The 20,883-nt window shown below is 41.9% G+C and overlaps 4 protein-coding genes across 11 annotated transcripts; 2 read left to right on the top strand and 2 right to left on the bottom strand.

Annotated features, from left to right (window-relative positions):
- The first annotated feature begins 2,187 nt into the window (after positions 1-2,187).
- LOC115739565 lies at positions 2,188-3,142 on the top strand. The gene has a single exon (XM_030672720.2). It carries the CDS (start codon positions 2,314-2,316, stop codon positions 3,058-3,060), a length of 747 nt encoding a protein of 248 aa, XP_030528580.1. The 5' UTR covers positions 2,188-2,313; the 3' UTR covers positions 3,061-3,142.
- Positions 3,143-4,296: 1,154 nt separating this feature from the next.
- On the bottom strand, positions 4,297-7,320 carry LOC115739562. Of its 2 annotated transcripts, XR_004015253.2 has the most exons (6): positions 6,651-7,320; positions 6,379-6,520; positions 5,947-6,106; positions 4,651-4,836; positions 4,431-4,510; positions 4,297-4,395 (listed from the first exon to the last, which is right to left on the bottom strand). XR_004015253.2 is itself a non-coding variant. In XM_030672716.2 (5 exons), the coding sequence occupies exons 1-5, from the start codon at positions 7,177-7,179 to the stop codon at positions 4,505-4,507; spliced, it is 1,023 nt and encodes a 340-aa protein (XP_030528576.1). In that variant the 5' UTR covers positions 7,180-7,320; the 3' UTR covers positions 4,297-4,504. The 2 variants fall into 2 exon arrangements, 1 of the variants encoding a protein (XP_030528576.1); XM_030672716.2 differs by having other exon boundaries at positions 4,297-4,510.
- A 2,285-nt stretch (positions 7,321-9,605) lies between these two features.
- On the top strand, positions 9,606-11,515 carry LOC115739566. 3 transcript variants are annotated; one of them, XM_030672724.2, is made up of 4 exons: positions 9,613-9,810; positions 11,035-11,140; positions 11,393-11,422; positions 11,463-11,488. In XM_030672724.2, exons 1-3 carry the CDS (start codon positions 9,701-9,703, stop codon positions 11,405-11,407), a joined length of 231 nt encoding a protein of 76 aa, XP_030528584.1. In that variant the 5' UTR covers positions 9,613-9,700; the 3' UTR covers positions 11,408-11,422; positions 11,463-11,488. The 3 variants fall into 3 exon arrangements, with proteins under 3 accessions (XP_048130470.1, XP_030528584.1, XP_030528583.1); XM_048274513.1 differs by having other exon boundaries at positions 9,606-9,810; positions 11,035-11,123; positions 11,393-11,463; XM_030672723.2 differs by having other exon boundaries at positions 9,616-9,810; positions 11,393-11,515.
- An 858-nt stretch (positions 11,516-12,373) lies between these two features.
- Positions 12,374-16,585, bottom strand: LOC115739560 (protein NPGR1). 5 transcript variants are annotated; one of them, XM_030672713.2, is made up of 6 exons: positions 16,210-16,585; positions 15,624-15,914; positions 15,271-15,529; positions 13,702-14,933; positions 13,107-13,254; positions 12,374-13,018 (listed from the first exon to the last, which is right to left on the bottom strand). In XM_030672713.2, the coding sequence occupies exons 2-6, from the start codon at positions 15,813-15,815 to the stop codon at positions 12,708-12,710; spliced, it is 2,142 nt and encodes a 713-aa protein (XP_030528573.1). In that variant the 5' UTR covers positions 15,816-15,914; positions 16,210-16,585; the 3' UTR covers positions 12,374-12,707. The 5 variants fall into 5 exon arrangements, with proteins under 5 accessions (XP_030528573.1, XP_030528572.1, XP_048130793.1 ...); XM_030672712.2 differs by having other exon boundaries at positions 16,383-16,585; XM_048274836.1 differs by having other exon boundaries at positions 16,387-16,585.
- Positions 16,586-20,883: the final 4,298 nt, after the last annotated feature.

Below are 20,883 nucleotides of genomic sequence, written 5' to 3'. Positions count from 1 at the left end.
AGTCGATCATGTATGCCTCATATACTAGGCTCAGGTCACATCATCAACCACATATATGGATTAGGTTATTGCGGATTATACCAAGTTTCACCCGTTTGGAAGAGCCGTGACGAGTGAATTTGACAATTGTATGATATGATATGAAGCGTAATTATTAAGACATGCCTATTAATTTATTTGGAGGAGTAATTACTCGCCTCACGAGTGACCTTCTAGATGCAGTAAAATAAGCATGCTGGGTCAATGACCCTTTTACACAATTACCTCAATTTACGTGCCGGAGCAGAAAAAAATCAACGTTCTATTTGAATGAGAATTTCCCCAAAAGATGCCTTTGTATTGATACTTTATTCATTAATATGACAAGATGAAATTATGTAAGAATTTCCGCGTATCAAATTAAGTTCACCTCCGACGGAGTGACGGGCCAAACCTAATCAATCCGAAAGATTTATGTCGAATTGCCATTTAATCAGGGCGAAAAACCTTGAACCGTGAAATCCCGACAGGGCATGATTATCGGCTAGACTATATAACTTCCATAATGATTTCTTTCGTGATTGGGAGCTATCGATTTGGCTTTAGAGATGTGTTTAGACAATCATAGTACTTGATTTAGTCCAACACATGGAATATGAATCAGAATTTTGGAACTCTCCTTCTTTGTCCATTTCCCCTTCATCAGATTCTGCACTCACAAGTTGACTGGACCAAAGCAAAAACGCAGTCAACCTCCAGCCCGCTGTGCAAGTCACGCTTCTGCTCATGAGCGTGAAGACTTGTCAAACTCTCTTGTTTTTTTCCTATTCAAAAAACAAAACAGATGCAGTAAAATTCATGCGTTATTTACCATCAAAAGGAAGTAACATGCTGTAAAATTTCTTGGACCGTGGCTCCCAGTCTCGGGGAATTTTGCACGCATCATACTAAGTTCATCTCTTTCGTGCGGTCGAAAATGAATCGAGCATCCAATTGGGGCGGACCATTAACGTCGAGTTTAAGGTTTCGATTTATTGAACGAGAAAAATAGAAAATGGAAATTCTTTTTAAAGGCATTGAGGGTCAAAGCTGGTAGGTCTCTTTGACGAATTAACTGCTCGTCCCGGCTAACCATATGACCAAATAAATGATGCGACGTTGATCTTAGTACGTTTGGATGGGATTGTGTTATGCAGAATGAAAATAAGCAGTAAGCTGTCCACATGTGGTCGACCCCGTAGACATTACAGTAAATCTCCCTTCTTACTTCAAGAACATCGAAATCTTGTCGACGAAACGAATAAGAATAAGGATTCTTACATGCACCCGATTCAAGCGATCTCGATTGATTGGGGAAATTATCAAAACAAAGTCATAAATCTATTACAATTACGTCAATTCAGTAATTAATTATTTTTTTTGCCAATACAATCCTAAACTTTTTGTATTTATGCAAATTCAGTCAATTTTAACTGGAAATCGCTGACTTGGCACAATCAATGCTGAAGTGACGCATCCGGCGTGAACGTGAATAATTTGTTGTAATAATTAAAATATTTTCGAATTGTTATTTTATTTTTTCTTTCTCTTCTTTTTTTTTTTTTTTCCTTCCCTTTCTTCTTCCTCGAGCCGATCATTGAGGTCCAGCCAAAGGTGAGGGCCGACGAGATCCACCTCGTCGGCCTCTGACGAAGCTCGCCAAGGGCAAGCCTCACCCAACCTTGGCGAGGTGTGACCTCGTGGCCATTGGCCCCCGCCTAGTGACCACGTCGGCGCCAGCCGCACCACATCGTTGATATTCAGTAAAAATTGATCGAATGGACAGGTTCAAGACTTTTTTGGTAATTCTTTTATTGATTTCAATTGTTAGATCACGTGAGTGTTACGTGGAATTCTCATCACTCAACGATTCATGTTGTTCATGGCTCATATGGTCCGGATTGCACACAAGATTTCTTCTAGATGATAAACATAGCTGCTGGTTTGATCACTTAGCTGTCATATAATGATGTGATGGTCATTAATGACATGCAAATTCTTATCTTTAAACAATTTAAATTTGGCACGGGTGTGATCTTCTTCCCACCCCCAAGGACGAAAAACCCCCCACGCAGAAACCATGTGAGAAGCTTCTAAGGTTTAATGTTATTCTTTTCAAACCATTCATTTGACTTGGTTGCCTCTTGCCGGATCCTAGTAATTTACACCATCTTGATAAGTACCCGTCTCTCTCTCTCTCTCATCTTCCAACCCAATCTCCAAATTCATTCTATCAAAAACCACATCATTTCATTTCAGTTCAGTTCAGTCCTACCAGCGGAAAATCCATATCAGATGCTCAGTTCATTCATCTGTGGCACTTTTCATCCTGAAGAAGGAGAAGATGATGAGCCCCACTGGAACAACTTCCCTAGATCCCCAGGGAAATCCAGGAGGCACAGCTTGCTCCGGAGGAGCAACAACAGCAGCTATATTGGCAAGAAGAACAAGAACCCGTATGCGAACCGGGGGCTCGACAAGTTCTCGGCCCTCGTGGCCGACCTCGAGGAGAAGAGGAAGGAGATATACCTGCAGAGCGGGTCACAGGACATAGCCTTCGTCCGGTTCGTCTCGTCGAGTTCAGACGGTTTCGTGCCGGTTGTCGTGAAGTCGAAGGATCATCAGCATCATCATCATCATCACCACCATCATCATCAGAACAAGGAGAAGAAGAAGAAGGCAGAGAGGAGCGAGGTGACGAAGGAGATTGCGAGCGCAGCCCGCGATTCGGAAACCATGGTCAAGCCTCCAGAGGAGGCGAAAGCAGTGGATGAACCCGAGGTGGAATTGAATGAGGAGGCAAAGAGGAAGAAGAGCTTCTCGTGGAGGAGACCATCTTGCTACGTGCCTCTGGCAATGATCATGATCTTGCTGTTGCTGGCTTTGTTCGAGAGGTCATTCGCAATCGTGTGCACTTCCATTGGGTGGTACATGGTTCCTGCACTGAGAGAAAGGAGCTCAACTGTAGTGAACAAGAAGAAGATGGAAAAATCTTCTCCTCCCAAGAGCAATAACAGTGAAGAAAATGGCAGGACGCAATGACATGGGCGCTGTAAAAGCTGGTGAAGACGACCAAACTTCCTTGATCTACTCTGTAATTCGATTTAACAGTTTAGTCCCCTTTGCAGAGAAAAAAAAAAGGGGTTTACTCTCTTAATCACATGTAAGTGTAGGGTTTATATAAACGAATTTCATTATGTCTTGGCTGTTGGGAGGTCCTTCTCTTCTTTCTGGGACATGTCCTCATAAAATGCCTCTCGAATGTAAATTACGATTCATGACCTTTTTGGTTGTCCTGGGCCTGGACAGGGAGCAACTCCTATAGTTCCACCAAGCAGGTTGCTTTGTAAAAGCGAGTGAGGATTATGACAGCTTCTGTCCATGCTAAGATTTCTCTTTTTCCTTTTTTTTTTCCCTTTTTGGGGTCAGAATTCATGCAAAGATTTTGAGATGTCCACGTTTGTTGCTTGTTATATGAACGGACTTCTCCCTAACCCTCTTGAGCGTAATCGTCTAATACCACTCCCAGAAAGGAAAGAAGCAGACGAAAGACATCCGTGAAAGCTTGCATTTGAAAGCTGCTGCAGAGTTCCATACGCTTCGTGATGGCCTGCTTGTCCCGTAGACGATTATATGCACTTTTCACTGCAGATATGCCTTGCTTTTTAGTAGGTGCCCACGCTAGTTTATCCTCGTGTAGGAAAGAGCTTAAGGGACTAGTTAGAATCTCGTCTGCAGAAGATTTTTGGAGGTCTTCGTCAGATGTCCTTGACAAGCAAACAAAAAAGTGAATGTGGATACCACATTATTTCCGCCTTCCAGTTCCATGAAATCCAAAACTCGGATCTATTGCCGTCGGGTAAAGATAACCCTGTCCCTAGCTACCAACTATTGGCCAGTTGCAGAACGTTTGCTACCATCTAGACGGTGCAATAACAAGGGAAAGGCCGGCATTTTCAAATCCTAGATTGACTGCTGTCTCGTTCGCACCACCTTCTTCTCAGACAATGACTTTGCACTTGCCAATTCTTGGGTAGACTTTAGTGTGCAAACGATAAGGTTCACAACGTCATCTAGCTGTCAATAGTGCAGGCACCACATGATCTGACCGCTTTTTACACACTGGATTTGAATGGGCTAATCTTGCCTCAGAAATACCCTAAGAAAATGCGTCTCACGACTATTAATAGCAGAAGCAGACTGAAAAAGGAGAAATCTATAATCAGTGTTTACTGAGAGGACCAGAAGAAAGTGTTGCCACTACATGTTTTGGGCAAATTGGTCATAAAAAGTCCACTATACTATCAAATATGGTAAACATGAGCATTCATTAAACATGATGTTTCATCAAGTACTGAAGGCTATTGTTGCACGTCACATTCGGAAGACGAAAAGATGGATAACCTTCGGCAAAATCCCAAGAATTCACTACTTCAGGTAGAGATGGGGAATCGGGAGAATGATAAGTCTACGCAAAGCCCTCATCTTATTCCTGCATTCAGTGTAAGGGAAAGAAATTAATTCACGAATAATCATGTTGATCAAATTTCTAAAATGGAAAAAGTCAAGAAGATGCATGCCATTTTAATACCCAATTTGAAAGAATATAGACATGATAGTAAGAAAACCGACCCTGAACCTCTTTGGACGAGTTTTCTCAGGGCTGTAGCGGGAAAATTTTGGAAATTCGCTTCTGTATGGTCCCGATGCCAATGAAGTCATCCCGCTGCTTTTCTCTTGAGTTTCACTTCTCGAGTTCCGGAAAAGGCCATCCTTGTCCCAGGAAACCTCATAGTCAGCTCTCAATCGTGAACCTTGCTGCTCGAGCACACAATGTTAGTCACTGCTGAGCACGTAACAAATTAAAAGAAGTTAATCAAAACATATATCCGCCAGTTGGCAGCAGTTTCACGTACAAGCCCCAGGCCTTTTACTTCCTAAGAGCTATCTAGCATGCTGACAGAAATGCATTTCATAAATTATATCCTCATCACACTAGACTCATCCGGTAGAAATAACCCCTAAAGGCGAAAATTGAAAAGACAACAAAAAAAAAGGGGCAGCAAGCAAATGAGCTAGATAACAGGAGGATCTGAGTATATTTATGAACAAATATAATGCTGAGCAATAGCAAGGCATGCGCATCAAACATGCATCAAGGGGCTTTCCATGCACTTGTTAAGCGAGACATCTTTCCTCATAAGGACATATGCTATGTCCACAACGGGGATACAGAAATCTTGTCAGTCACAGATCTGCGACTTTGAATGCTGGTTCTTTTTTACGGTACACTAGCAATTTGGAACATTGATATTGATAGTCCCAGTGCTACAATAAAAATAACGCTACTTCAGAATTGAAAATTCTTATGATACTTTATATGTCTGGAATTATATCATAACATAATGAATATTACTTCGCCACGCGCTACCTAGGTTTTATGCTACATTAGGGGTTCCTTATTTCCTTTCTCAACGAGTTTTTGTTCCCTCACCCCGACCTCCCGTTTGTAGAATATGAACTTCCCACATCTCGAGAGATGTGTGGCTACTAGGCCAAGGCTTAAAGAATGCCCATTATACTACAACCAATCTTGTCTTGTTTCACTTAAGAACCAAAAGAAGTTCACCCCTATTATAGCACATATTTCAACAGAGACACCCCGATCATCTTCATCCAATGAAAGTGAATTCATCCAAGGATATCCCCCTACTTTTGGTAATGACAAAAACCTCAAGGTATGTGCAGAAGAAGTACATGGTTTGTACTATAAACACCTCAATCTACCTATAAATGCCCAGTTCTCATGCCAAAAGCTAGAATGCAACAACATCATGAGGTACCAGAATACGAGATGCTCAACTAAGCGATTCATACGGGGACCATAATGACATGGATCTAGCCCAAATTTAAAGGACGTATTCAAACCTTTTCCAATGATCGGCCGCATAAAGCTTTCATAGCATTGTGGAAATCCTCGTGTTTTTCAAATTGGACCACAATCTTGCAATGCAGACCTGAAACTAAGCCATCTGGATCCTCATCGCTCTCCCGACCAAAGTCATCATCATCAGCAACACTGATATTCCTATCAAATGCAAGGAAAATACTCATCTTTCACTGCACATTGGAAAATTGCTAAGAAGCGAGCGAAAAACCAAAAGAGAGATACAGGTAATAATACTTCAGCTCATACCCTCAGTCATCAAAATAAAGGGTATCAACCTTAAACGGGTATTTAAAAGCACCATTCATGCAAAGGCCAAAACTTTTGCATTCTCACTGGAGCATCTAACCCAAGCACACAAATATCCATCTTGACATCAACTTGAATAACTCTGAAAATAACTTCAACACTACCTTATACTTCCAAATGTAGAAAAGATCGTATGTGTGACCAACATCGATGGCTTCGACGATACTCTAGGCTCGGCAAACCACCTCGACGGCACTCCTCGCAGCACGATTGTATCCGGCTCTTGCCTTCTTCCTCTCGAATGCCCTGCAAAACATTTGTTACTTCGATGACACGACTCTCATACCCAAAAAAGCAAACGCATTGCACAACCATTTTAACGATTCTCCATCCAAAAACACACAAACACATACACACCAGAAAGAGAAATAGCCACCTCGATTTCCAAAAGCGTGAAACTCCTCCCACTCCTTCCTCATCGCTTGGAAGCTATCCGAGACCGGCATTTCGACACCCAGCATGAACTTCACACCTCCAAGTACCAAATCCATGCCATTCATCTTCTCAACCAGATACCTCTTCCAATCCGCGTACTTCTCCTCCAAAGCCCTAGCCGCATCCTCCCCGCTCTCCTCAGCGTACGAGCCCCTCGAGCTCTTCAGGAAGCCCAGGTCGCGAATCACGAGCGTGCCGTGCGCGACCGGATCGTCGCGCCTCCGCTTCCTGACGTCCTTCACCCGCCTGATTTCGAGGTCGCCGTCGGGGACGGAGAGCGAGACGGCGAGCGAGCTCTTGAGGAAATCGAGCAAGGCCTTCTTGAGCTGCCAGTCGTCGACGGGCTTGGTGTGGGAGTGGTTCGTCGGGTGCACGGTGAGAGTGACCCTCACGCGCGGGACGAGAGTGAGGGAGGCGTCTATCGGGATAGGCTCGAGTAGAGACGCCGAGTCGAAGCTCTTCGAGCTCATAGCTAAAACCCGCCCCCCGAGTCTGACCAGCCTCCGAGCCGATGAAGAAGGTGGGGCAGTAGCAATTCGCTCTCTGCTCGCAGCGAAAGTGACGAAGAAGGAGAAGCAGCAAGAGATCGGGGGACGTCCCGGCACAAAACGACTCGTTTCTCACCTCCTCTTGTAATTTAAGAAAGGGACAATGAATTCATGTAACTTTAAATTTATTTCACAAAGTTAATAGATTTTTAATTAACTTAATATAATTAATTTATTCATTAAATTATATAAAAATATTATATATTGCCTTTACATTAATTCAAATTCAGAAAAAATCTTAAACATTTCATACATTGACTAAATTTTTTTTTTTTTCGACTAAACTGAACATGTACAAAATATCTATGATCACATTGAATAAATTACAAATTCAAAGACGACACTGAACATTCGACTAAAGTCCATGAATCACACTGATTAAATTTAAATCTCAAGGACCGCATTTTATATCGAGTCAAAGGTCCTAGATCATTTGCATCATTTGTCATTCATAAAGATGAAAATTTCAAGAAGTAAACCGACATTATTGAACAACGACATAAAGACATATAAGAAAATGTCCCACTCGAAAATTTAAAAGATTGTCAGGATCAATGCTGAGGTGATGCGAAGAACACAAAAGATGTAGATGGAGAAGAAAATGCAAGCTTAAGGAACTCGAAATCCGCCGTGCTGTTATGGCCTATAGGCCATACATCCAAAAACTTTAATAGCGTTTTTCATCTCATTCATCGGTTCTCTTGTTTAACCGTTACATGATTCACGAGATTAGTAGATATATTCGAAATGTATACATCCAATTCAAACTTCACCGTCACGAAGAAGAAAGACTTCGTGCAACATCGATGTGGCTAGAACATTCCCAACAACGATGCGCAGTAGGTAAAAAGCCGAGCATACTTTAATTGAAGGCGCGAAGTGCCGTCGTTTTCTTAAATAAAGATCTCAAGTGGCCATGATTGTTTCAAATAAGAGCCTACCTCACTGGGCCGGTCAAGCTAAATTTTTCAGCCGATCAAAAGGTATTTTTCGCTCGTAGACAATTTTAACCTAAATTTTGGTGAAATTAGATTAAAAATTTAAAAAGCTAAAAAATGGGAGGAAAAAAATACAGGTGGGAGGACCTATCGCCCGTGGCCACCACCCCATCGCGGATACCCTTGCCCTAGGTGAGGGGTTGCGGCCCTCCCTTGGTCGCAGACTGCAGGCGAAGGGCTTGGGCTTTTTCTTTTTCTTTTTTTTTTTCAATTTCTAACTTTTTTTTTTTTGAGTTTGTCTTGTTTATGAAATTTTTTTGGACATTTTAACCTAATTTGATTAAGATTTTTTTGTATAAATTAGGATTCGGATCAAAACAACATCATTTTAGCTAAAATATCGGCGAAATTGCCGGCCACTGCCAGCACCCTCGCATCTGGTTAACGAGGGTCGTAGCTCTCATCAAGATACTAGCGACCCTACCAGCCATCGCCAACGCTCCTTCGACGATGGGGTGGTGGCCATAGGCAAAGGGCCTAGGTTTTTTTTTTCTCCTTTAAGTTTTAGCTTTTTTAATCTTTTTTGAATTTATCTTTTTTATGGAAAAATTGGATTTTTTAACCTAATTTAATCAAGATTTGGTGTAAAAATTAGAATGCGGATCAAAACAACGTCATTTTAGTCATTCTAGTGCTTTAGTTAATTTTAATGACATGTAGGACGGATATAATATTAAATAAATCGCGTCGGCATTTTACGTTAGTCAAATTAGACAGAATTAATAAAAAGACTCGATTTATACACAAAAATGAGTCCTAGGCGAGCGCCCGCAAGCCCTCACCGACGGCCGGCGAGGTTCACCTCGTCTAGGTCCTCACTAGTCACGGACTAGGCGACCCTAGCCCAAATTTGGCGATAAATGGCCTTGCCTGTGGCTTTTGAAGGTAGCCTTGCCCGATCCTTTTAGACATCACCTTAGATCAGCCACCTAAAAAATAAGTAAATATGATCGAAAAGGAAAAAGGAAAGAACATATAAAAAAAAATTAAATATGATCGGGCCTTTTTATCATACTGATATAGTCACTTTAAATTTATATTTAAAATAAGGTCATCTTTAAGCATCTATTTAAGAATATAATATGCACATTAAACTTTTATTTGAAATTTTCTCTGCCGAAATTTTGAAGAATATGTAGTAATATTTTTTTGGTGGGCGTGGGCGTGGGCGTGGGCGTGGGAGGAGGAGGAGGAGGAGAAAGACAAGCTGATCGGCAAGATGCAAGCATCGAGGATGTTAGGATGTTTTCTAAGAAGCATTTTTTTTGTTTTTTTGAGGAAGACGTGGCGGGCAACGATAGGCGCCAAGCCTGCGGGCAATGGGCATTGGAAGACGCGTGCGCTGACGTAGAAGTCAAAAAGGAGAAGAAGGTTCGTGCCCATATCACAGGCGCAGGTAAATCATCGCTGACGGCAAAGACTCGGAGGCGGAGAGAGAGAGAGAGATGGGTTGGTGCGCGTGCTTCGACGGAGGGAACAAGCAGCGGCGGAGAGAGGAAGACCGGTTGGCCTCCGCCGAAGCCCGCGCTAGAGCTGCCGAAGCCGCCCAGAAGAGGCAAATCTCTCTTCGTCCCATTTTCTCTGCGGGGCTGCAGGAACCGCTCCTCGTTTTTACCTCTTTCTTTATCGATCGATTCATTGTCATGGAGCTTCGTGATCGCGATTGGATTCATCTTTTTTTTTTTTTCCTTCTTTTTCCTTTCTGTTTCTTCAATCCGTTTCGAGTTCTTTTGAGTTACCCTGTCTCTGCGAATGACTGCTCTCATCGTACTCGGTTGTATTGTTCGAATTAAGGATAATTTCCCAAGGTTTAATGTCGACCCTCTGATGAAACCGTGCCTTAGCTGTTGGCACTTGAATTGAGTAAATTTGACTTGGTTTTATTGCGTGCATATTGGGTCTTGGGATTCATCAGCTTCTCTAGAGATGATCATCATTCCTTGTTTGATCCACTTGTGGGATAGAAATTAGTTTTCGACTTGCGCAACTGGAAACCCTAGTTATATCCTTCCATTTGAGCTATGTTTCTGTTATCCTCGGTGGGTGTTCTTTCGTTTGATGTTGCATTTTGTAGCTCTTCTGCAATTTTTGCACATTGCCTTCTCAAGTCGAGCCCCCGCCCTATGGCCGCGGTTCCTATGCCTTTACCAAGTAACGACCGCAAGGAGTAGGGTCTTGTTTCGCTAGATTGCGAAGAAAAACTAGACACGGGAGAGCCTCAAGTACCTAGTTACTTTCGCTCTTTCCTGCATTCAAGAGGTTTTAGTTTTTGCTACATACGCCTGTGAATTGTCAAAGCCAGATTGCCCTGTTCCTTGTTGATGAGTAGTCTTGAGTGTCTCTCGCTTTCCTATATTCAAGAATCTTTAGTTTTCGCTGCATATGCTTTTGGGTTATCGAAGCCAGCTTGCCCTGTTCCTTGTTGATGAATGATCTTGAGTTCATTTGCTGACAACTCTGCTTGAACAAACCTGATAAGGTGTGATTGTTGAACTTTCTGTTTAAGTATGTGAAGTGGGAGCAATGTTAGGTCATGAAATGGAGCTTTATTCTTAAACATGTCCCGGTGATCATGGTTAGACTGTAAAACGAAATCAATTATTTCAACAGGGGTGGCATAATTGCATTCTAGAGAAGTACTATGACAGGGCTTAAGATTTCCCTTACTCAAGTGTCGGAATATGTAGTGGGATAAAGAATGGCGAAACTACTTAATGGTTCTGTTCCGTCCTCCCAATTTTTCATTCCTCTTGGGTGAATGGATTGCTCTGACTTTCAGGCAAGAAGAATTCGAGAAGTCGGCCGCGGGAAGAGCTGCACGTGCGCAGTTACAGGCGATGAATAAACAATCTGCAGCTCCTGATAAAGGCGAACCAGTTTTAAAGGTTGTGGTGATTCTTTGCTGCTTGCAATAATTGTTTATGATGTGCTTGTCAACCGCACCAAATTATAACTGATCTGAGGGGCCCTTGATCCTGTCACTGGATTATATCCTTTCCTCGTTTCTTTTTCAAAGTTTTACCTCAATTGCATTGTTCATTGTATCGTTTCTGTAGACATAGTTTGTTTTCCTTAGCATGACATGAAAACTGTAGCATGTGCTTCTGACTCCTCTCTTGGTTCATCCTTTCGTGCAGTGGTCGATGGGCTGAGGTGCCATTTTCGCTGTCCGGATTGTGGCCAGTTTATGTGAGTTTACTGATCCTCTTCCAGTTCTGGTCTTTTTCCTCCAGCTTTTGGTTCGATATTATTATAATCGTCTGTCATCTTTTTGGGTTTTCACTTTTTCTGTTCTTTTCAGGGGGCCAGGTAATGTAAATGGTCATTTTGCTGATGGGTGGAATCATGCTATCTGTAAATTTGTAAATTCTGAATCTGTTTGGAAGATGCTGAATGAAAAAGAAACATCAATGGTCTTTGTTCGGGCAATGTCCCTCAATTGATGACGGCCTTCGGCAGTATAGTTTCATGTCCGTTACGATCGTCTTGCTGTCCAGAATTAACTCCAGTGAACTTTGAACATCTACAACAATTTTTCTGCGGTGGAACAAAAAGTTTAAGAAAAAAATCTAGATACCATTCAATGGCTTGGCAGGGACAACGACTGGTTTGTTTGATTGTTATGGACGGGTGCTCTCCTGAATCCTGGTTATGGGCTCGCTAGAAACTCCCAACAGGCCGACAGTTTATTGCTTGGTGATGCACTGGCTTTTCTTCATCGACTGCTAATCACTTTCAGCAAAAACATATGGGCGGCCGTCGCATGTAAATGTGGTCAATTAGGAAAAGGAAAATAAAAAAGAGTAGCCCGTAGTGTAGGAATTGGTTATCTTGCATCGTTTCGGACTCTCCCGAAAATTGGAAAAGATGCAGTTCCGTCATAGCTAGATGCATCTCAACCATTGATTTGTTAGATCCCACATATTCCAAACAGCTGTAATTCGCGCTGTGACCGACCCATGCTTCCCGATCTGAAGCCAGGACACCTGAAATTGGCCGCTTTCAGATGAATTTCTGGAAGTTCGCCACGCTGCAGTTCTTTATGAGCTTGCGAGTTGTGACCTTAATTAACCGAGGCATGGAAACAAGAACTGAAAGAATGGAAATGACCATGACACAGTCAAAAGGTTTTCGAGATCAACTCATTACGAGCAATTCTACCATTACCTGCAATGAGTATTATTTTACAATGTAAGTACGCATAAATGGCAGGGATCAGAAAAATCTTTCATGTTGGGATAACAGGAATTCCGATTCAAACCCCAGCCCTAGAGAAGCATGAATTTAGCTTAATGAACTATGAACTCCAGCTTGGATGGGCTTGCGATGCCATTTTTCATCTGGCAGGCCAGTAAAGAGCAGTAAACCGAATGGCCAACAGGTTCCCCTGCCATGTAGTAAGCTCTCAGCGTACTGCTTTTGGTGATCTGTGCTCGACAATTGGAAAGATCTCTATACAAAGTTCTCTACAGGAGCTGACAGCCTGAGCTCATATGCAGCTTGGAAAAAATCTGCTGCTTGATGTAGTGAGCCTTCCATTTTGGAGAGCTTCCCAAGATTGAACCATGCTTCATGATTCGTGGGTTCTATGTGCAATGCATTCATCAAGAAGCTTCTTGCAATGGGGAGGGAATGGGAACCAAGTTTCATCAGCACCTCTGCAGTTGAAACAATGCTAGGGACATAATCTGGTTCCAACGACAGGGAGAGCGAAAAGGACACAAGAGCTTCCTTGAACAATGATTGTGCTTCGAATACCAAGCCTGAAATTTTTCATGGAAGGCAAAGACAGTCAGATTTATGAGCGCCACTCTTTTTCAACTCTTTATGCCACATCAAACAGAAATTTACCTGTAGCGTGCCAGCTTCTAGGAGAATAGAAATGGATTGACTTTGCTTTGTCCAAACAAGTTTCAGCATTGGCCCATGAACCAAGTTTAGCATAAAGAAGGGCCAAATCCTGCCAAACTGAAATTTCCAGATTTCTTTCTTCTTGTGCCTGAAGAGGAAGACAAAATAGATATCAGCACACAATGGTGTTCCTCTCAGTTCGATATATCTCTCAGTACATTCATGCCGAGAAAACCATTCACTTTGAAGAGAAAAGGAAACCTACACAGTAATAGCTTGAACAGCGGTAGTATACAAATGAAGTCAAGCAAGATTCTTCATGGGTGTCGTCTATAGCAACTCCAGGAAAATAACTTCTCAGGCAGATACATAAATCTCAATGGAAGAAAAGCCAAGACGACTAATGTAACTGAGTTGAATTACTATCAATCAAGGCAAACACTGCTTGTTTTATGATGCAACAACTACACAATTTTATACCTGATTAGTCCAGTTATTTATCTAAAACCAAGATCAGAAATTGATCGGGAGAAGAAAAGATTCTCTCTTTTTGGAGGTGCATTAATTATACCAAAATAGTGTATAGAATACACACCTCAGAGGTAACTTGTTTCACTTGATCTGAAGTCTTTGCTTCAATTTCCCTTTGAGCTTGAATCAGAGTTAGCAAGATTCTGTAGGTTTCTATTGCCTGCTGGGGCTGTTCCCGAGTTATCTTAAGCACAGCTTTCAACCGAAGAAGTTCTAGTTGGTCCAACCTTCCAGCTTCATCCAAAGCAAAATCAACTACACTTTCAGCATCAATATATCGCTGCTCCGAAGAAAGTATGAGTGTCAATAGCTTGCAACATCTTCCGGAGTTTCCAGCTTCCATGTCTGAGTACATCAATGCACTCTCCAAAGCTGCCTCCAGATTTCTTTGTACAGCATTTTCAAGTGCAAGGTTGTACATTATTTCTGGATCATCCTTTCCAGAAAGAGCAGCATGATTTAGATAATTCAAAGACTCTCTCTGCAGTAGGATTCTTTCTGAATCAGAAACAGATAGCCGCGCAGCATTACCATAGCATATTCCAAGAAATTTATGGGCTTGACTTGAGAAATGCTTTGGACAAGTAGTACCAAGCTCAATGACTTTACGTGCAAATTTTACCCCGTCATTTGCATGCTTCAAGCCTTGGGAACAAAGCTTTGCACCCAACAAAAGGGAAGGAATGTGGGGCTCGTGCTTTGCTTCTGAAGAAGCAGAAACCTTCTTCAAAAGGTTCAATGCTGTATCATTATGTCCAGCAGCAGCATAGCATAGTGCCAGAAAGTACCATCTTTCTGCTCGACTGTATACCCCAGGAAGGACCTGCTCAAAATGAGTTGCTAATAATTCATACTGTCCGGTGACTGAGAGAGCATAGGATAGATGATTAATGATGTCAGCATCCCAATCTATCTCGTCATATGTCACCTTTCTCATGAGTATCAGCAGCAAGAGGATGGCTTCTTCAAAGTTACTGTTTGGGGCAGTTGGGGCCCATGATGGTAATTGAAGGGGGAGGCTAGCTTCGAAGCCACCATAGAGTAATAAGGAAGCTAAGTCCTTCTGCACAGTGGCCAGTTTCTGAGGATCCAGATTCCACGGTCTCATTAGAGCTCTGCGGTAAGCAGCAATGGCTTCATCAAGTAAGCCTGCCCTTATCCAAAGATCAGGCTGCAACTCTAGAGCTTTGTGAAACATCTCCTGCAATTTGCAATCATCAGCAACCCCCTCAGGCATTCCATTAGGCAGTGCTGACTCAACTATATCCAAAATTATCTTGCACTCCTTTGCAGCCTCTGGTGGAAGGGGAAATATATAGTTATTCTTGACAATCATGGAAACAGATAAAGTCTATCTCCACTTATACGCAGTGGCATCATACAATTACAGAGATTATTGTAGCCAACACAAATTCTATTACGTCAAATGGAACATCCGGTTAATTACTTAAACTGCACAACTTACCTAATCGTGCAAAAAAATAAAAATAAAGAAGAGATTTGAGAAGGTCTGGGACTATCGATGCTTAGTGCATCCAAGAGTTTTGTAGTCTGAGCTGGAAATAGATACAGCTTCTTGAATAGACTTGAAGATACATCAACAACATAAAAAAGGAAAAGGAAAATGCAATACCTATGGAGCGTCCGAGACCTTCCAGAGATCTAGCTTTGAGCAAGATTGCTTCAAGAAGCAGGCTCACAGAATGCATAGACAAAACATTTACAGGAACATTATCACCTCTCGAACGTGGTTTTCTTTGGCGAGTTCTCTCTTGAATAGCCTTTTTCATTCGTGGGGTTAAGCCTTTGATATCAATTCCCTGAAATACCTGAAGGGCAGCATCATAATTTCCTCTTTGATATTCAAGTCTCCCCAACAAAGCCCTCGCTTCCTAAAGCACAACCGATGAAGGAAAACCCAATTTAATCATTGGAAATTACCATGACCAGTCATCGGATTAAAGTGGTCTAGAATATCAAATTCACCTCATAATTTAAGGAGAGAGCTTCTTTAAGAGTAGATTCAACTTCATCAACTTGGGTATCCTCAAACTTAGAATCCCAGTCGCCGGTCCTCGACGAAAGACCACTGACGGAGAAATCCCTTGTAGCTAAGGACTGCGGCGACTGGGGCGGATCCTCAAATTTAAACTGCTCTCCAGAGCAAGCGCACAACATTATTTTGCCTCGGAGAAACAGGCGAAATTCAAATAGTAGGAGGGGGGAAATGAGGGGGTAGTGTCACTTCTCCAAATGCTCTTTCATGGTCGAAACCTTCTGTGGAAGCAGAACAGAACACAGTCAACATGCAATTTGTAAGTAAGAATTTCTTCAGAATTAGCCAAATACATTTACACGGGATCGCATTTGCCGATCGTCTAACATAACGACGGCAAAAGTAATAGCAACAGCTGCAAAATGTCACCAGAAAGATGGAAAAGATCCTTTTTCAGCCGAGCAAAACTTACGCCATGATCGAAACGCACGCATATCCCATCAGGAAAAGCGAAACACAGATCCCCGAAGCAGACAGGAACGATTCAAAGACCAAAAGAAAAACAGAAAAGCGCACAATTCGCAGCTGAACTGAAAAGGCAAATCAAAGATAACGCGACACCATCTTTTTTTCCACATTCGAATTGTCTCGGCGAGAACGAGAGCTGCAAGAACGAACGCCAACTCGAGAACCGCGCGGTCATATGAAGACGAACGCAAAGAAACGAAATGCCGAGCATGAAAACGGACAGACGAGCGGAGAGAACGAGGCCATCGGAGGACTCACAGAGGAGTCGCGGATCCCTAAGCGGAGCGTCGCCGTCGCCGTCGCCGTCCGCGAAGACGTGGAAAGCAACTTCACAATGGCGACGGGTGTAGCCGGGATTGTACCTGGTTTCGGGACGTCGCGATCGAATTTGGGAGGGGAGAGACGAAGGAGGAAGACAAAAGTCGTACTGGATTCACGAGGGAGGGAGGGAGGGGGAGGGAGGTGAAAGTGTGATGGTGATTTGGGAAGATGATGTTTGTTGTCTTGCTACGCAAATTTGACTCTGCGAGAGAGAGAGAGAGAGACGGAAGGGGGGTGATGGGTCTATGATGGTGATGGGGAAGGCGTGAGCTGGTTCTTGCAGAGAGGTTGGCAGGGGTGCAGCTTTGAAATTGGAGGAGGAGAGAGAAACAGATTCTCTCTCTCTCTCTCTCTCTCTCTCTTGCCGTTTTTGAATATCTTTGGCTTCACTTTGTCCCAACGTAACTTTTATATTTTGTTGGGGTTTGGTCCATACTATTTATCAATACGAACACAGTGAGCGGGAGTTCGGGAGCCGTCTCCGAAGAGGTATACGAGGGCAGCACCCTCGAGACGCCGGAAGCAATTGCAAGTTTTGTAATTAAGAGTTGTGACAAGTAGATGAGAGATACTAATTATAATTAAGGAAGCACTGACACTCTTTGAGCGCCTGCATGTCATACCGGATACTTTCCGGCACTCTTCGACATGCGACCAATCAATTCGGACACGCCAGCGACACGCGAATCCAGAATCTCGACACGCTATGTCGACACACACGGAGCCGATTTTAAGTGTTTTCAATAAATTATGGGTCAAAATATAAATCTATCAAAATATACATGCTTAAGTTATATATCCAAAAAAAAAAACTAATCTTGAATTCCTAACATAAAAAGAAGAAGAAACTCATCGCCGATAATGATAAATTTATCATATATATAAAAAAATTTACAACGTGTTGAAATTTTCTATTTTTTAAAAAATGACGTGTCGGCATATCGTATTGTGTCATATCACGTCACATGTCGCGTGTCGATATCGACGCTACTTAGATTATAATGTAGGGATGTCAAGGCCGAAATGCACGAGCCATAAAATTCGAAAAGGAGAAGCAAAATATGAAAAGTAGAGCTAATACCCAAATGACACCCTTAGGCTATAAGAAAAGTATTTGGGCACACTCACCAAATGATTGACTTGGAGAAGGAAGCAGCACCCTCGACAGTTCTTCCCCTAATTATATCTTGCGAAGACATTCTCCAAAAGTCCAAACAATGAGGCGAAATTGATGGCGTGCCAAAGCTAAAGTTGGCTTTCTCTTTACATAATCGAAGGTGAGATTAGATCGAGATTTACGACAAATCATTGCTTATGGACTATACTTTTTGACTAATTTCATCGCTTCTCGTTCAACCCTTTATTGGGAATTTGACTCTTTTTGACACTAATCCGACCTTTGATCACCCGCACGGTGCGCAAGAACCAGCTAAAGTTAAATAAAGGAGCCGTGGTGACGTCAATATTGGTAACCCTAGATTGAGAAAAACAAATTCCGAAAATCCAAGTCTATATATTGAAAAGAAAAACGGAGAGCTTCTGTATCACTCAAGAGATCGATTCACTGTTCTAACGATGTCGTATCCCAATACATTTTGCCGCGTGTTCGACTTGAAATACTATACTCCACAAATACTACGAAGGCTTTCCATGAGTGATTGGGATCTATCTTTTATTATTCGACAGTCACATTTATTTCTAACAAGGGATAAATTGCATAAATGGTCCCTAACTATTGGCTCAATATGCAATGTAATTCTTAAAATTTTAATTTATACAATGTAGTAGGTAAATTTTAGCCCAATGTAAAATTTGGTCCCGGAACTTTCAATATGTTTTTTCACGGTCCCTAAACTTTTGGTACATCTCCAATCTAGTACCCGAATTATATAAAAAAATTAAATATTGTCCCCGAAGCGTAACTAATGGAAGGACAATATTGAGTATAGTTTAAGGACTGCATTACACATTGAGCAAAAGTTCATAAATAACATTGAGTAAACTAAAAGTTCATGAATTACGTTGCATATTGGGCCAACGTTCTTGAATCATTTGTGTCTTTTTCCCTTCTAAGAATGAATTTTTGAGGGATTCGTGGGTGTGCCCAAAAAAATAAAAAATTGTTTCTAAAATGATAGGCATTGAATAATGTATAGTTTCAACAAAAAGAAAAATAATGTATAGTCAACTTTAGCTGTATGTCATGGCCATGTGCTATTTCTTTTCTTGGACGAATTACAGAGATCAATCACAGGCGAGCAATTGGACCGCCACAATAATAAATAAATAAATAAGTAAGGATTACAAGGAAGCACGTGACCTTGTGATTTGAAACACGTGTCTTCAACTTGCCGTTGCATTGTCAAATTGCGAGCGGGAATGCTTGTTAGCCCTGTTGGAGTTCAAAAGATATTACCTTTTGACTTTATTGCCAGGGCACTCTTTTTCAAAACAAAAAAAAGCATAATATAATTTAAATTGACTTTTGCCTTTTTATTTATTTTTATTTTTTTAGCTTTTTGTCTTGTAGAAATTAAATTTTTGAATCCATTCGAGAGACTTTTAGATTTTTCTTTTGCTTAATTAGTATATTGCAACTCACGCATTCCGAACTTTTCCGTGACATGTAAATCTTTATATGTAGAGCAACATTTATTCTTTCCACGGGTTTTGTCCAAAATCCCGACGACATTACAAATTTGCTCGATGCCAAATAAAAAGGCCTTTCAAATATACGAACATTAACCTCCAAAAAATCATTTAGCATTTCCCGTGAATTTTTGGAGTTTAATTTTATGGAAAATAAAGATTGGCAGCGAATGTTAAAAAATGCTTTTATTCACTTTTGTGCCGAGTAATCCTAGTCTATTCTTTATTAGGTTACGTCATAAATTGACTTTGGGAATGCTTTTCGAGAAATTAAGACACCGCATGCGTAAATTATAGATGGTCCAGTGCAATTATAGGTGCTTTTCTTTTTGTGGAGGGCGGGCATAATCGAGAGATGCGTGCGGAGCGAAGCGCCATGATTCGGAACCGTCTACACGTAATCGCTGAAATTTGAACGGGCGAGCTTCTGAGCCGGAAGCTCTTCGCATCCCAATCGACCGAGATTATTCCTGGCAATTTCGGAGAAAAATTATCGCTTCGTGATAAATATGTCCAATTCCTTATGTGTACCCTTCTCTTTGCTGATTTTTTTCGTCTTTTTTCAAAACTTACAAAGGGGTTTGTGAAAGTGCACGGTTGGAATCGCGCGTGCGCTTTCAACAGGAGTAGTTACTGCAATCAACCGCAAGTCATGTGGGCAACCATTCCCGGTGAAGGAGTTTGTTTCCCACCAATGTTTTCATTGTGGTTGTTGAGCTGAACAAGTTTAATAAGACGCTGCTCTTGCACGGTTCGGTCGAGGACCATAGTACGAACCACACGCAATTACGCCCATTGATTCGGACTCACGTGATCAACCAATATGATTGGTCCCATTTATTAGGATTCGGGATTTAGGTAACAACCTCTCGACTATAGTTTTATTTATGCAACGCTCGTTGATTGGTCAACTCGAAGAAGAGAAAGGAGTCGGATGGGAAGGTCTCGAGCTCTAAGGAGGATTAAGAATTCCTCAACACAAAAGTGCAGAATTAAGGGGGTTCGACAATCATCGAAGAACCATCGTCCGGAGAATTAATTGTCATTGGATCAGTAACAAAAAAATCTTAGGTTGTCCACCAAAAAAATGTTGAACAGACGATGGTGTCTTTTAAGGTGACGGCATTTGTCTTTCCTGGTGAGAATCGTGCTCTGGATTCTATTTGTTCAAATGGAACTTAGCTGAAAAACACAGGAAGTTTCTGCTCTGTACTCCATGCTTCAGGGAAATATCCTGAGCGAAAAGGGAGCTCGGAGCATAAGATTAACGGAGGACGATCGGCTTTGTAAAGATTTAAAACTTGAGATATGATGTTACAGTGCAAAGTAGGACACCGATCCTCTAGGGTGTTTCTTCTCCTAGTGGTGACCGTTGGACCAATTCGAGCTCCCTCCGGGTCGGAAAGGTCGAGCCTAGCTTGCTATCCATGTTTGACACTCACAAAACGAAAGGATTGCGCAATATTTCTAGGATTAGGCTTGTACTTTACAACTAAATCCTATTATACCAGATCCGACTAGATGGGACGTTTTGCTTGCGCAAGCAAGCCGCCTTGCTTATGATTGGGTCTAGCCTTTGCCCACAAATACTTGTCACCGGGCCGTTCTTTTCACCAATCAAAAGTTGTTGATGGCTACTGCATTCAAAATTAACGGGCTAGAAGGTGTAATGTTCGAACACATCGCACCAGTTGGTCAACAATGTTAAGAGCATCCAAGTGGGAAGTTCCAAGGATAAATCGACTTCCAAAA

This window comes from Rhodamnia argentea, chromosome 2 (genome assembly GCF_020921035.1).
Source record: "Rhodamnia argentea isolate NSW1041297 chromosome 2, ASM2092103v1, whole genome shotgun sequence".
Taxonomy (NCBI): domain Eukaryota; kingdom Viridiplantae; phylum Streptophyta; class Magnoliopsida; order Myrtales; family Myrtaceae; genus Rhodamnia; species Rhodamnia argentea.
This window is presented reverse-complemented; position numbering and strand designations above follow the sequence as displayed.